The sequence below is a fragment of the Cebus imitator genome, unplaced genomic scaffold (assembly GCF_001604975.1).
Source record: "Cebus imitator isolate Cc_AM_T3 unplaced genomic scaffold, Cebus_imitator-1.0 Scaffold84, whole genome shotgun sequence".
NCBI lineage: Eukaryota > Metazoa > Chordata > Mammalia > Primates > Cebidae > Cebus > Cebus imitator.
In genome coordinates this window covers 6,069,231-6,085,842 of record NW_016107399.1, presented here as the reverse complement: position 1 = coordinate 6,085,842, position 16,612 = coordinate 6,069,231, and the positions used below count along the sequence as shown (strand labels likewise).

General features: G+C 33.0%; 1 protein-coding gene across 2 annotated transcripts in view; it reads left to right on the top strand.

Moving 5' to 3' along the window:
- KIFAP3 (kinesin associated protein 3) overlaps nucleotides 1-16,612 on the top strand; it is a 143,706-nt gene that overhangs the window by 76,275 nt on the left and 50,819 nt on the right. For both annotated transcript variants that reach the window (XM_017534138.2, XM_017534139.2), the window contains exons 12-17: nucleotides 6,145-6,253; nucleotides 7,772-7,884; nucleotides 8,285-8,450; nucleotides 9,058-9,183; nucleotides 12,923-13,021; nucleotides 16,034-16,119. In XM_017534138.2, the coding sequence (XP_017389627.1) occupies nucleotides 6,145-6,253; nucleotides 7,772-7,884; nucleotides 8,285-8,450; nucleotides 9,058-9,183; nucleotides 12,923-13,021; nucleotides 16,034-16,119 (699 nt within the window). The remainder of the gene's footprint in view (nucleotides 1-6,144; nucleotides 6,254-7,771; nucleotides 7,885-8,284; nucleotides 8,451-9,057; nucleotides 9,184-12,922; nucleotides 13,022-16,033; nucleotides 16,120-16,612) is intronic.

Sequence of the window (16,612 nt, the reverse complement as noted above, 5' to 3'; positions counted from 1 at the left end):
CAGGGTCTTTCTCTGTTGCCCGAGCCAAAATGCAGTGGTACAATCATAGCTCACTGGAGCCTTAAAATACCTGGGCTTAAGCAGTCCTCCTGCTTCAGCCTCCTGGACAGCTAGGACTACAGGTGTACACCACTACGAATGGTTAATTTTAACATTTAAAAAACTTTTTTATACAGACAGATTCTTACTTTGTTGCCTAGGATAGTCTTGAACTTTTGGCTTCAAGTGATGCTCCCCACTTGTCCTCCCAAAGTTCTGGGATTGCAAGTGTGAGCTATCAAAATGGGACTTCACAATATTTAAATTGACGCATTAATATTTTTATTATTAACAAATAAGATCAATGTATATAATTATTTTAATTTTGTGTTACAAATATTGCTCAAGTTTGTCACATGTATTTTAATTTTATGTTTAATATTAACAGTTTTAATTGCTTTGCATTCTCTAATGGGAAAATATTTCATCAAAATTCTTTCATTTTTATACTACTGCTCTCAAAGATTTTTGCTAGGATTCAGTGGCTAGTTATGTATCATATATCAGGTCTATTTGTCTTGAAAGAGTTTATTGATTTTTTTTTAACATGGACTGTGTGTTATAAGAGTAGAGATTCTGTACATAGTATAATTTTACTCCTAGGGAATTAACATTCATAAAATCACTATTGTGTTATTAATCTTGATGAAACTACCTTCCACTGATTTGAATTATGATGATTGGAACACTGGTTGGGTTGATTTTTAATATTACAACATTTTTTATAAAATAGTTTTCTAAAATAGAAAAATTATAGATTGTATGATATACAATAAAGTAGTGTACTTTTAGAAACACTTTAGAAGAATATGAACAAACCATACTTATGAAAGTAATTCCTCTTAAGACCTCTACTACACAATTCCTTCTTAGTCTAAAAAGAATTATTAAATGCATGTTACTTGAAAAATAATATGCAGTAAAAAAAAGACTATAATTTTTCTCTTTATTAATTCAAATTGACTGTTCTTCCATTCATTCCAAATTAAATGAAACAGTACCAATAATGAATTTGCTATTTGAGAATTTTAACACTTCACCTACATATATTTAAAACATTGATAAACTCTCAAGGGTAATTGCTTAGACTTTTATATCAAGGGATAAGCAAATTATGCTTGTTTATAGGAAATAGACATCCCTGAAAGAATACACAGCATATCTTATCTAGCAAGGCAGGGTGTCTTATAGAGAGAATGCATGTCAGACTGTACTCAGTGCAAAGTGTAATCAAACTCTTTGTCAAACAAGTTTTCAATAAAAGAGTAGCCATGTCAAAGGGAGATTACAGGTGATTTACTACAGTCTCACTCCATATGTTCTAAAGGTTTCTGCGTTGCAGTTTCAAAGGGTGTTCTTTTTCTGATTTCATTTAGAGTCAGAGCTTCATTGACCACAGGATATGAACTGGAAAGCAGCCAAAAAAATAATATTCTTGCCGAGATTGACTGTTTCTATCCATGTTTAGATCTTAAAGAGAATAGCATTAAATAAAAGACAAATAAATGTAAACCAAAAAGAAATAGGAAACTTATTTATACAATTTTGAATTTGAAGTCATCCTATTCTTCTAGAATGCATAATCTCAAATATAAAATGTAAAACTTTATTTTAAATGAAAGAATCAGAAATAAGAGTCTGTCTAGGATACTTTTTAGATCTTATTATTGCAATTTATAACTTTGTATAGAGAAAGTTCTCCCATATCGTTTCGGGAACAATATCCATACATGTTTTCTTACCAGACAGTTTTCTAACATCAAACACGTATGCAATGAAGTTTTCAAAACATGTATAATCTGTATTTCATGAACAACAATTTCCAAATTTAGGAGGTCAAGGATTTTCGATGTTTTCTTTTCCCATTTATTTTTCTTTTTGAAATTTCAGCCGTTAAGGGAATAAGGTTATGTTACCAAATTATGTTTTAAACATCCTGAAGCTTCTATATGAGCTGGAGTTTTGAGAAAACTAAGTAATACTATATAATATATTTGTTCCTAATTTTAATGTGGCATCCAGCCTATAACTTGTACTTTACAGTGCCAAATTTTACATATTTAAGGAGAAAAGTTGACATGGTTTTATTGCCACCCAGTGCCAGCTTAATTGCAAAATGAAAGAATCATGGAAAGCAAGTCAGAAATTAAATGAAATTTCCAAGTTTCCTTCAGGAATTAAAAAGATACTCCTTTAGAAGTATTGGCTACTCAAAGTAATGTTTATAATGCCAATAAAGCTTTAAATTCACTTATGAGTTTAATCAGCTGCTGATTAACTTACTTATTAAAGTCATAACCCAGGTTGGAATATCTTGGAGTTAATGTAATATTCTGTTCTTTTTATAATTATGCGTATTAATGTTTGCTTGGTAAAAAATCTTCATGTATTGCAAATAACATGACTTTGAAGGTAAGAGAGCAGTGGCCTAGTAGTAATTCATATTCATTTCACTGATGAAAAAGAAATTAAGTATAGTCATCTTCATTACATATATTAAAGGAACTTTATAAACTGTAAACTATATGAAAGTAAGATATTCTTAGTAAAATCTTTCTCATCATTTTGATCTATTCATAGTCCATTTTAAATATTGCCTGTCTTTTATGTGTTTTATAGGATAAACCTGTAATTAGATTAGAATTTACTTTGAGAAAATATTTAACATCTAGTGTAGGTCATTACATATACAACATGCCTCATAATCACTCCCAATATTATATTGCTTTGCTTCCTTTGTACTTTATTGCCTCTAGTTATCCAATGTATTTTAACTTTCTTATCCTATTGTATCACTGTTCTGTAAAATTTAGGGGCCAGGTCAGGTCTTTATACATGATCTTAATGGTCTCAATGTGTAGATTGTTTCAGGTAAGCATACTTGAGGATAGCCAGGAATTAATGATTGTATTCTAATAATAGTTAAAAGTACACATTAACAGTTCGTTGTTGTTTAGACCTCTGAGATGCATGTTTTGTTTAAATGGGTGCAAATGCCATCCAGATGCTTATAAAAGTATTTATTGGTAATAGAATGGCCAAAGTACATGGTTAGGTAGTGATGTCATGGTGTTATTTAATATTTTATCCTAGAACAGTGTGCAAGAATCTTCATAGTGATCCACATGTTTTCCACCACAGTTGTCCTATATGTCCCCCTTTGATCTACATGCTTCTTTTTAGCTGAATGCTGGTAAACGTCCTTTCTGACAGCCCCCTTTGCTCTTGCCTGCCATTATCTGCTGAAGTTCAGAAACCAGAGCATCACTTCAAACAGCAGAGTTAGGGAGTAGCCAGTCAGAAGAGATTCCTGAGGCATGCAAAGTTCTGGTATAATCATTCAAAGATGTTTGGGTAGGGGGCGGGGATGGTAGAGTTGTATGTGAATACAGAGAGCTGTGGGGGTTGGCCTCTGGTCACTGGTAAATAAGTGAAGTCAGGTGCCAGAGAGTCTAGACATAGTGATTTCAGTCATGGGTCTTTGGTATCTGATACTCAATATGGGACTTGTCTGATTGAACACTATTGCCTCTTCATGGCACAGGCTGAAGCCCTTTTAGTGCTTTTCTGTTAAATTAGTAAAAGATGACAATGGACGTAGTTACAACGAACAAATCTAGTTTTAATATTTTCTAGTTCTCAGCAATTACACTTACTTTTGAAGTGCCATGATAGCAATCAAATTAAAGACATACTCTTTCATTTGGAGTTTGAACTATTTTTTTTTAATTTGAAAGCTTTAATTAAAATTGAAGTGTTTATCTCTCTTATTTTGAAAAACTAATTCTGTATCATTATACATTCCATTTATATTTAGTCCTAATTTAGCTTGATTTGAGGAATGGAAGTTGAGTAAGTTTTCAAGCCATGCATTATTTGCTAAATATCTAGTTTCTGATTATTTATTTCTAGGTAGAATTTAGTATGGAAATTACTTAAAAAATTTTTTTTACCTTCTAAAATAATAAGCTGTAGCCCTGTGTTTAAGGGTAATTTTCATACTGCAAAGGTTGAATTGAAATAAATAATTTTGGTTTGCTTGAAACTTTGCTTCAATGTAACCGATTCTCAGTTTGAAAAAAAATCTATAGTAGGTTTTAATTACAGTTTAGAAAACATACCAGTTAATTAGAGGATTGTCACCTACATTTTTGATAATTTCTAATTTAATTTTTATTGGCAATTTTATTTGTAATTTAATTTTAGTAGGGCAGATACGTAGTGAAATCTGTTAAATATATATCCAGTAAATTAAGATTATTTTCTTTTTGCCCCTGAATCTTTTTTTATTCTGTAGCATTATTAAGTAGTAATGATTCTTACCCAGAGATTCCATCTGTGGTAATATTTGTGGTTAAAGATCTGTTCTCAGGAGGAGTGCATGATACATGCCAGCCATTCACCTGCTACAGTGTTTTGTCATTTTCAGCATACAGATCAGTGTATTTGCTTAGAAATATACCTAATAATTCGAGTGATACTATGTTTTGTAATTAATTTAACCAAATTTAATTTTGGTTTTCAGCTGTTCACTACTAACACATAGAAATGTGATTGATTTTTATATGTTGACCACATATTTTTGAAATGCAGAAGTCATCTTGAACAGTAATCAAAACAAGATTTAACAGAATGAGGTCTAAAATATATAAATATTTATTATTCACTGTGTTGGATTCATGAAGGCATGTTGTTTTAAGAAAGTATTGCCCTGAGATAAAACATAAGAAGTTTTCTTATTTTAGATTTTAGGAATAACTACTCTTTGTTGTTAACAACGTGGGCTGAGAGAAGACTCTCTTTACGTACTATACACTAAGTTAATTTGGTGATATGACAATAATAGAAGACTAGCTTCTCCAAAACATAGCGTGCAGTTTCTTTATTTGTCCCTTTATTATAGCATCTCTCTCTCATGATGACAGATCCGGATTACTGCTAACTGGCTTAGGTAGCCTGCCTTTTCCTTTTACCTTTTTGTCTGCTGCTTCTCAGACCTTCCTTCCTTTTCTCTTACCACTAAAAAAGTTCTTTTCTCATTTGTTACCCATGCCCAAGTGATTGGATTTAGCCTGCAGCTTCAGTTTCAACCATATATGCCAGTTCCTAAAATTATACCTCCAGTCCAGACATTTCTTCTAAACTCAGGCCTGCATTTATAACTTCCTACTGAATATCTGCACTAGACTCTCACATAAGCAGCTTAAACTCAGCATATCTAAAACCAAAATTACCATCTTCCCTTTAAAGTTTTCTCCTACCCTAGTTTCTCCTTTTGGTAGATGTTGGCATCAGCATGTATGTCATTGCTCAGTGCATAAACCTGGAAGTCATCTTTGACAACTCCTCTCCTTTAACCATAATGTCTAGTCTGTTATTAAACTCCATTTTGGTTTTCTTCTCTAAATATATGTCTAATCAATCCTTTTATCTCTACCTATTCCAGGCAGCCATGTTCTCACTGGAACTTTTTCTCTAGCTTCCTGCATGGCTCCCCATAGTTTCTTGCAAGTTTATTCTATTTCCTACACTGGCTAAATCTTTTTGAGGCACACATTTTATCCTGACACTTTCCTATTTAGAAGCTTTTAGTAGCTTCCCATTATCCTTAGTACAAAGGCCAAAATCTTTAACATGTACTTCAAGACCCTGCATGATCTGGTTTTTACCTTCTTATCTCTTAAAACTGTTGTTTCCCTTTCACCAACAATGCTTGCTTTCTTTTAGTTCTTCATAAGAGTACTGTTTTTTCCTGCATCATGACCTTTGCATAAGCTATTTTCTTTGCTTGGAATGCTTTGCTTCCAAACAATATGTTTAATTCTTAAAGTTTTTTAATTCTTTAAGTTTTATCTAATGTTTCTCTTACATTCTACACTGTACTTAGAAGTTCTTATTTACCTCTGAGCATCTGAGTCCATTAACTGTTTATTCATCTGGTTACTTAACAGTGAATGCTTGCCAGTTTTATGTGTTAAAATGTAAATAATTATATTATTTCCAATGTACAATCTAAGGTAACAAAATATGATAAAAATATTGCTTCTATGTTTGATTTTTTGGGTTTTTTTTCTTGAGTAAAATATGTACTCTTCTTCCTGCTAGTTAATGAAGATGCTATTTGAATGTTCAGATGAACGAATTGACCTGGAACTCATTTCTTTCTGCATTAATCTTGCCGCTAACAAAAGGAATGTACAGCTTATCTGTGAAGGTTAGTGCCTTTGAGTGTGGTAACCTTTTTAGCACATGGTATTTGGCATATGATGGAAAATAGATAATAAGGAATTAAGAATTATAGTGATTATGTAAGTCCTATTTTAAAATAATTTCTTCATTATAGCTATAATCCTTAAAGGTCAGATCGAATATTTTTACGTCATGAATGCAGACACTTAACCTTTTGGTAACATTTTATAAACCATGGTGAGTTAGGCTTAACCGAAAATATTTTCTAGATAAAATGAAACTTTTTATTTGCAAAGCAGTCTATTACAATATAAGGCAATAAAATATAAATATATTAGATTATTGTTTCTATAATATCTTGATAAAATAGCCCATCATACATTATGATGTTTCAGAGTCTGCCCAGTAGTTTTTGCCTTATTTGAAAAGTCGTATGTGTTTGTTATAAAAATCACAAATGAGCAAAAAGGAAAAAATTTAAATCTTTATTCCTATCATCCACACATAATCATAGGTAAGATTTTAGTGTAATACTTCTATGTATTTTTAAATAAAAATGTGATTATCTGTATATCGTGATATATTCTTTTAAAATTAGTAATGTCTTGAAATAATATCATTCTATGTGATTAAATACTTTTATAAAGCACATTTGTTAATAACTGCAAAACTGACTATTAAAGAATTTTGCCATAGTTTACTTCACTATTATGGATATAGTTTGTTACTACTTCTTTTCTCTTACAAACAGTGCTGTAGTAATTATCCATTCTCTGAATCTTTATCCATTTTCATTTTTATATTGTTTGGATAAATTCCCAGAAGTACAATTTTTCTGAGTCAAAAGTATTTATAGGCCGGGCGCGGTGGCTCATGCCTGTAGTCCCAGCACTTTAGGAGGCCGAGGCGGGCGGATCATGAGGTCAAGAGATCAAGACCATCCTGGCCAACATGGTGAAACCCCGTCTCTACTAAAAATACAAAAATTAGCTGGGCATGGTGGCGCGCACCTGTAGTCCCAGCTACTCGGGAGGCTGAGGCAGGAGAATTGCTTGAACCTGGGAGGTGGAGGTTGCAATGAGCTGAGATCGCGCCACTGCACTCCAGCCTGGCACCTGGCAACAGAGTGAGACTCTGTCTCAAAAAAAAAAAAAGTATTTATGTTTTTAACATTTGTAGTAGATGTTGTAGACACAAAATAGCACATACTGTATGATTCTATTTATGTGAAGTTCTATATCAGGCAAAACTTATTTATGTTTAAATATGAGACAGGGAAAAGGAAAGAGGAAAAGTGATTGTATCTGGGGAACAGGATTGACTGGGAAGGGGCACAAGTAAACTTATTGGAGGGAATGAAAATACTCTGTATGTTGATATGTGGTATGTGTTGCATAGGTATATACCTTCATCTACATTAATCAAATTGTACCCTTAAGAGTTATGCATTTTACTAAATTGCTGGGGCTTTTTTTGAGAACTAAACAAAAAATTATTAAACTTAAGTTAACCCTCATTTTATTGGGGGACCTTTCTGTTTCAGGAAATGGGCTGAAGATGCTCATGAAGAGGGCGCTGAAGTTTAAGGATCCATTGCTGATGAAAATGATTAGAAACATTTCTCAGCATGATGGACCAACTAAAAATTTGTTTATTGTAAGTATTATTTTGGCTTTCTAATAAAATAGACTTGGAATTGAAGTTGCTACATTTGGAAGCACTTACTGGGATCTTGTCCAATATTAATTTATAATCCAAATTGCTCTTACGTTATCAACTTCTTTGTTAGTTTAGCACCTAGACATCTCAACCTATGTTTCAACGTTGTTTTTGTTTTGTGATCCTTACGCTAATCCCTCCACCCCAGTACAGTCTTCTTGCCTTAATCAGTTCACCATAGGCTTCTTTAGCAATTACTTCAAGATTATTAAAACAAGAAAATCACATTTGATACTGACTTTTTTCTTTCAATGGGTTAAATTGTTAGATTACTGTGGGTTAAATATTAGATTAAATAAAAAATAATATTTTAACTTTATAATTCTGTTTTATCCAGGATTATGTTGGGGACCTTGCAGCCCAGATCTCTAATGATGAAGAAGAGGAGTTTGTGATTGAATGTTTGGGAACTCTTGCAAACTTGACCATTCCAGACTTAGACTGGGAATTGGTTCTTAAAGAATATAAGTTGGTTCCGTACCTCAAGGATAAACTAAAACCAGGTCTGTGCTAAGTATTTCACTTTTACATATTCACCAAGTTATTTCTTTCTGTTATGGATAAGGCTGCTAGAGCACTATTGTGTGACTATGGTATTATTATGTTAGGAAAAGCCATTTCTTCTTACAGCTCTCTTCCAGCAAGGTGGTCATTGGATTTCCTCTTATATATATGTTCTCTTTCTCCTAAAAGTGTGTTATCTTAATATTAGTTTGTTTCCTATTTTACCTTTCTTGTGTCCTTTTGGTAAATTCTGTCTTTTTAAAATTACCAAATGCCATTCCTCTATGTATACATACACACACACAAAGGTCTTTGAGGCATTCAAATGAGTCTTATTTTCTTTGTCTATGTTGTCATTCAGTTGTTCTCTCAAAGGCTCATTTCCACTCTTCTGCTGCTTTCGCCCCCCACCCCCGCCCCAGCTATCGTAAACTATCATCAGCAAACAGAAATTTTGAAAAAGGACAAATTTATAGCATATCAGTGATTCATATGACTTGATTTAATAGCTTTTGGTATCCTTTCTGTGTATTTAAATTTTGATACTATAAATGAATTTGGATCAGGATATTTCAGTGAAAACTTTCTATGGTTTGACTTCACTAGGTGCTGCAGAAGATGACCTTGTTTTAGAAGTGGTTATAATGATTGGAACTGTATCCATGGATGACTCTTGTGCTGCATTGCTAGCCAAATCTGGGATAATCCCTGCACTCATTGAATTGCTAAATGGTAAATAACCTTAATTTATTTTTATGTTAATGTCTAAACGGCTTACTGATTTAAATATCTAAATATAAAATGCAGAGTCTACAATCTGTTTTTCTCATTACATTAATTGTTTTATAACAACTTACATAATCAAGAAAAATGAATTAAATATACTGCTAACTGGAATTAGCTAGAGTAATATCAAAGATCTTTAGCTTTCAAAGGTAAGAATGTTGCTATAAAGAAATTCAGGACCAATTTTACAAAAGTACTCTCCTCACCAGCCTTGAACAACCAATACAGTAGTCACCACTTAATCAGGGAGAATACATTCCAAGACCCTCAGCAGATACCTGTAACTGCAGAAACTACCAAACCCTATAAATACTGTCTTTTTCTAAACATACCTATGATAAAGTTTAATTTATAAATTAGGCACAGTGAGAGATTAACAACAACAATAATAAAAGAGAACAATTATAAGAATATGCTTAGCATCACTACTCTTATACTTAGGAGCCATTGTTAAATGAAATAAGGGTTACTTGAATACAAGCATTGCAGTACTGCGCTAGTTGACCTAATAACCAAGATGGCTGCTAAGGGACTAATGGGTGGGTAGCATGTACATCCTGCATACACTGGACAAAGGAATGATTCATGTCCTGGATGGGACAGAGTGGAACAGTGGGAAATTACATCACACTATTCAGAATTGTGTACAACTTAAAACGTATGAATTTGTTTATTTCTGGAATTTTTCATTTAATATTTTTGGACCATGGTTGACTACAGGTAACTACAACCATGGAAAGAAAAAACACTGATAAGGAAGGACCACTGTATTATATAACTTCTTTCTGTTGAGCTTTGTGTTGGTTTGAATTGGATCTCTTCTCTTGTACAAATCTTGTTTTTTATAACTTGACTTCTAAGTAGGAAAGTTCATTTGGAAGCTAATTCTAAACATCATATTCCCTTCTAGATCCAGAGAGAATTGCCCTCTATAAGTTCTCTGAACTTTCTTAGTTGATGAAAATGTTCTATATATGTGCTGTCCAACACATGCAGCTGTAGAACACTTGAGCTGTGGCTCTTATAACTGATAACCTGAATTTTTTAATTAATTTAATTAGCTTCAGTAGTTTATGGCTACAGTATTTGAGAGTGTAGGCCTGGAGTTTTCCCCTTGCATTTACATTGCTCTTAAGGGGCAGGGCTCATTCTTCTCCATATTGCATACAAAATTTATCTGAATCTTATTAGGGCCAATTCTCTAGGATCTTACACGTCATAACTACCCAATAGTACAGAAGTGAAAAATGCTAATATGAGATGCCTGAAGAAGATACTGTCATCTCAGTTCATCTTGTGCTAGGTATGATATATATGCATTTTGTATTTTGTTAGACTTTTAGAATATACAATAGCATACATAAATTTTAAGTATAGCTCAATGTATTTTCAGTGTAAGCACACCCATGTTATTATCACTCATGTAAAAAATAAAACACTGCCAGTACCTTAGAAGTGCCTCTTCTCCCTCCTCTCAGTCATTATCACCTCCTTCAAAGTGGTTAGTTTGGGGCCAGGCGCTGTGGCTCACAGCTGTAATCTCAGCGCTTTGGGAGGCCGAGGAGGGCAGATCTGAGGTCAAGAGATGAGACCATCCTGGCCAACATAGTGAAGCCCTGTGCCTACTAAAAATACAAAAATTACCTCGGCATTGTGATGCACACCTTTAGTCCCAGCTACTTGGGAGGCTGAAGCGTGAGAATCACTTGAACCCAGGAGGTGGAGGTTGCAGTGAGCCAAGATCGCGCCACTGTACTCCAGCCTGGTGACAGAACAAGACTTCGCCTCAAAAAAAAGTGGTTTGAAACAAAAGACAGTTTCTTTTGTCACCACTAGATTAGTTTTGGTTGGTTTTGAACTTTATTATATAAATGGAATCTAGTTTATTTTGTCCTGCCTTATGCTTGTGACATTCATCTATGTTGTATATGAAAGTTTGTTCATTTTCCTTGTTGTATATAATATCTTATTGTATAAATATACCACCATTTATCCTTTCTACTACTGATGGATAGTAGTTAGGTTTTTGTGGGGAGGAGTAGGACTATTATAAATAATGCTCCTATAAACATTTTGAAACCTTTTATTTGGTGAACATAGGTACTCATTTCTATCAGGTACACACGTAGGAGTAGAATGGCAGGGTCACAAAGTTTGAATGTGTTTAGCTTTAGGAAACTGAGCCAATCTGTAGTTGTCCCAGTTTTCATTCCTACCAGTAATGTAAGAGACCTGCAGTTGTTCCACATCACCTCCAATACTGAGATATTGTCAGTCCTTTCAATCGTAGCCATCATACTGGTATGTCATTATGGTTTTAATTTGCATTTCCCTAATGACTAATGAAATTGAACACCTGTTTATGTTTATTGACCATTTAGGGATACCAAATACAAAGATGTGCCTGTTTAAGCCTTTGGCACATTTTTCTGTTTTGAACTTTTTTTAATTTAATTTGTAAGTTCCTTAATATGGTTTATTTTAATAGGTCATCTAGAGATAATGCCCCATATTTGAAGTATTCCTTCTCCAAAATGTAGCGTATTTGTATTTACTTTGGTACACTCTTCTCACAGCCAGCATAATTAAAAGAAAGACTAAGTGGTTGGGAGGTGAAAGTAAAGGCACGTAGTTAACAGAGTGAGAATGAAGATTTTGTGGAGAACTGAAGAAAGTTGAAGCAAAATGACCTGCATCCTGGAATTGCTGTCCCACAGTGATTATAATCAAGAGAGCTTTATAAAGTGATCTGACACAGCTAGCTCAGAGTGTTTTACTATGTTTTGGTGTTCTCTGACATGAGATTATCACAGGCAGAGACTTTATAATACTCTTTTTAAAAATATGTGGATTTTCAAGATTGAAACCTTTGTTATTAAGTGAGGGAATGCTGTATACCAATATAGTAATTAATAGTGAGAAATTTAGCCCAATTTGTTTGAGGGAGTAGTACCTTGGCAAGTTAGTGAGGGAGATCACTTGGGACAAATTGAACTTTAAGGGACCCACAATTTATTCTGTACAACTGGTTTGATACTCTTTTGACCTAAAAATCTGTTTCTAAAATGTCATTGAACTTTTAACCAAGAGTTGATAGCAAACTATACTATTAAATCTAATTTTACAACCTTTACTTAAGATTAGTTTCTATAAGCAATTATGCTTTTTCTACTACATATTAATCAGTGGACATCAGCTGTTATGTTGTTACTATTTGTATGATATTAAACATTTATTAAGTGGCCTTTATTATGTAACTTTTTACTATTATAATTAATTAGATGGAAACGAAATTACTTATTATTTCATGCCAATATGTAAAGTTTAATTTTGTGAACATTATTCAACAAAAGGAAATACCTTTTTGTAATAGTTCAGTTTCTACCTAAAGTTTAGAAGATGTGATTTTTAAGAATTATTTTTCTCCTGTGAAATCAACATTATAAAGACAAAATAGAACCAGGTTTATTTTACAAATTAGAATTGTTTGAAGAATTCTTATGTACAAAACAGGTGGTAATAACTGTTACCATTTTACATTAGAAACATAGAAGTTAGTTTAATCCATTTGTGCTTATCTCCTTATCACTTTTAGTTTTTCTCATTCTATATTATTCCCCTCAATGATTTTAAATTTGGTATATAAACATAGTAGTCTTCATTTGAATTTTTTGTTTACTTACAGCTCAACAAGAAGATGATGAATTTGTATGCCAGATAATTTATGTCTTCTACCAAATGGTTTTCCACCAAGCCACGAGAGACGTCATAATCAAGGAAACACGTATCCTTTCAGTGTTTACAGTAGATAGCAATATTTCACATATTCAGAAAGGATGCATCTTTGGTTTTTTTCTTGCAAATGTTGAAATAATGTAGAAAACACTAAGTTTTGAGATAAATTTAGAAGATAACCTATTTTCTATGGAACCTCTTGACCCCAAATCAGTATATAGGTAGAATATAATGATAACAAGTTTATTAGCTAGTCAAGTTATGATTCCTAAGAAACTTAACAAACATATCAGGACTTCCTTCTCTATTAACATACCTTAAATACCAGAGGTTCCTAGGACTATCCTTGGTTCTTTTCTAATCTTACGTTATTTATTGTATGTGGGAAAGCACATCTATTCCCATGAGTTTAGCTACCAACGATATGCTAAGTATTTAATCTTCATAACCCCTATCTTGAGCCCCAGGCATTTGTTACTAACTGCCACTTGGATATCTTCCACCTACCTAAAGGAGCATAGCATGCTGTAGCCTGAAGAGCGTTATAAATCAAATAGTCCTAATTTTAAATTGCCTTTTGCTACTTACTAAGCTGCAGGACCTTGGAAAAGTTACTTAACCTACTTAGCATACAATCATGTACCTAAAAAATACCTATAACATTAGTATTAAAATTAAAAGACCTCCTACCTTATAGAATTGTTTAAGTACTAATGGATTTAAATTGCCAGTAGTTCCCAACACACAGAGGTAGTTAGTACCTGGTAGTTTATCATTCTTGCATCCAAAGGGTACTCAATATTGGTAACATCCTTCCGTGATAAGCAAAACAGTCGTGCCTTCTGTATTCATTGTGAATAACAACTGTGTCATCCACACAGCCCCTTAAGCTGAAAATTTTGGTATCTGCTAACCCTTTTATTATATGTAATTAAACTTTAATTTATTCACACATTTCTCAAGCTTTGACCATCTAAACAGATACTGGCTTATGTGTTAGATGTATAAGAAAGTCCTTGACCAGCACTTGGGGAGGTTGAGGTGAGAGGATTGCTTGAGCCCAGGTGTTTGAGACCAGTCTGGGCAGCATGGTGAGACCTCATCTCAAAAATTGGCTGGGCATGGTGGCATGTATCTGTGGTCCCAGCTACTCTGTGGCCTGAGGTGGGAGGATCGCTTGAGCCCGGGAGACTGAGGCTGCTGTGAGCTGTGATCCCGCCACTGCACTCCAACCTGAGCAACAGAATGAGACCCCCTCTGTCTCTAAAAAATAAAAAGACATGAACCAAAAAAAGAAAAAAGAAAGTCCTTGACCTCAAGGAGTTTATAGTTTCGTTGGAGAGATAGACAGGTATAATATACAAGAAATATAAAATTATAATCCAGTACGATTGGCCGGGCACAGTGGCTCATGCCTGTAATCCCAGCACTTTGGGAGGCTGAGGTGAGAGCATCACTTGAGCTCAAGTATTTGAGACCAGCCTGGGCAACATAGTGAGACCTCATCTCTATTAAAAATAAAAAGATAAAATATTAGCTAGGCGTGGTGTTGCATGCCTCTTCTCCCAGCTACTCAGGAAACTGAAGCAGGAGTTATCACGTGAACCTGAGAAGTCAAGGCTGCAGTGAACTACGATTGTGCCACTGCATTCCAGCCTGGGTGGCAGAGGGAGACCCTATCTCAAAAAATTAAAAATTCTGGAACCATATAAAGTTTCCAAGAGTCAAGTCTGATAAATAACAAGTCTATTGTGAGAAATCTTAATATTAATATGGGCTATCAAAATACAAATACTGTTTTGCCTTAACAGCTAACAGTAGAGAAAGTAATAAATATTTTTAATATTTATATTTTAATGTGGTTTACAAACTGACTTTCCCAGAAAGATAAACTCCAAATACACTTTTAAACAATGTTAAAATAATTGGAATAAATTAATTTTTCCTCAGCTGTCTTCCATGGAACATACTCCTTAAGTATTAACAGCTGCTTAATGAAAAAAAGGTTCTATGATAGTAAAATAAGTTTGAGAAACACTGAGTTAAAGTTAGCAAGTTTTCTTGTTACAGGGTCTTCTTGGAACTTTTAATATGTTTTTTGGGGTTGAGAGTCTCTGAAGATATATTTTATGTGTAGAATTACTTAAAATTTACATGACCGTAGAAGCCACTACAGAAAATAGTTAAATGAAAATGTAGTTTTCCTAGGTAACATCTTTGAAAGACAACCCTGTTTATAGGTCATCACATAAGGTTTTTTGTGAGGACTAATCTGTTGTGTTTATTTACTTTTGTTATCTTAATTTTTATATATCCAAAATGATTTTTACTTGTGTTTTTGGTTCTTTTCTGAATTATTTTATTCCTTTTGGTTTTCTAATCCTGATTTTTCAGTTACAACACAAATAATTATTATATGTAATTATATGCATATATATATAATTACATATATAATTATTTTTTCATTCTTTTTATCTCTTGAATTATTATTTATATGTAATTATATACATGTTTACATAAATAATTATATGTAATTATATACATATATATAATTATATATACAATTATTTTTTCATTCTTTTTATCTCTTTTGAATTATTAGGTTGCAGCTTTCTTTATGTGAAAATGTCGTATGCTTTCCCCTTTTGACCATGAATCTCTCTCGTTACTTTTACATGAAATTAGTTTTCCTGAGTTTTTAGGAGAACAGGATAGATTAAGAAGCATTTGTAGCTTCACAACTATAGAACTTCCTCTTCATTTATGTTCATGATCCTCATGTATTCAGAAATAGAGTCTTGTATTTCCTGGAATTTACTGACTTTGTTTTCCATAAACATTTTAATCTAGATTTTTCTTTTTTTTAATGTCCCTACTATCCCTGTTTTTTTAAACAAATGAAATATTAAGTGTTTCTGGCCATCTTGCATTAATTTTATTTCAAAATTTGGGTTAAATTTCTATTTAGCATTTAAATTTAGAAGAAATATGAGATTTTTCTAATATTATTGATTAGCCACAATATCAAATGTAGTTTCTATCTTTAACCATTTTTATTCAGAGGCTCCAGCATATCTCATAGACCTGATGCATGATAAGAATAATGAAATTCGAAAGGTCTGTGATAATACATTAGATATTATAGCGGTAAGTAATTATTTTTTCTACATAAGTATAATTGACTTCATCTTGGGGGGAAAAAACATTGTAAACCTATTTTGAACTATGCATTCAGTATAAACCCAACTTTGTATTTTGGTAAGATTCAGGATATACAGTGATACTAAATTTACTTTTTAAATATTAGTAAATTTTTAGCTTTCAACTTTTAAGTCATCAGCTCCTTAGAGACTTTATAGGTATTCAGAGTTCTGGTATTCATGTCGTCTCAGAGTCACTTGTTTTTCAGATAAATTGTTGAATAGGAATGGGGAGTTGGGAGACAGTTTCTGTCAAAACATCATCAATTCTGTGGTTTGGCCATTAAATTTTTTAAATCAATCAAATCTTGAATCAGCTATTTTTTCAGTTAATTGATAGTTTTATTATATACATACAGTTGTCCTTTAAGTTGCTTTGAAATGATGGGGAATACAAAAATCTTAATGTTATTCATAGTTTTTGAGGTGTTTTTGTGTGT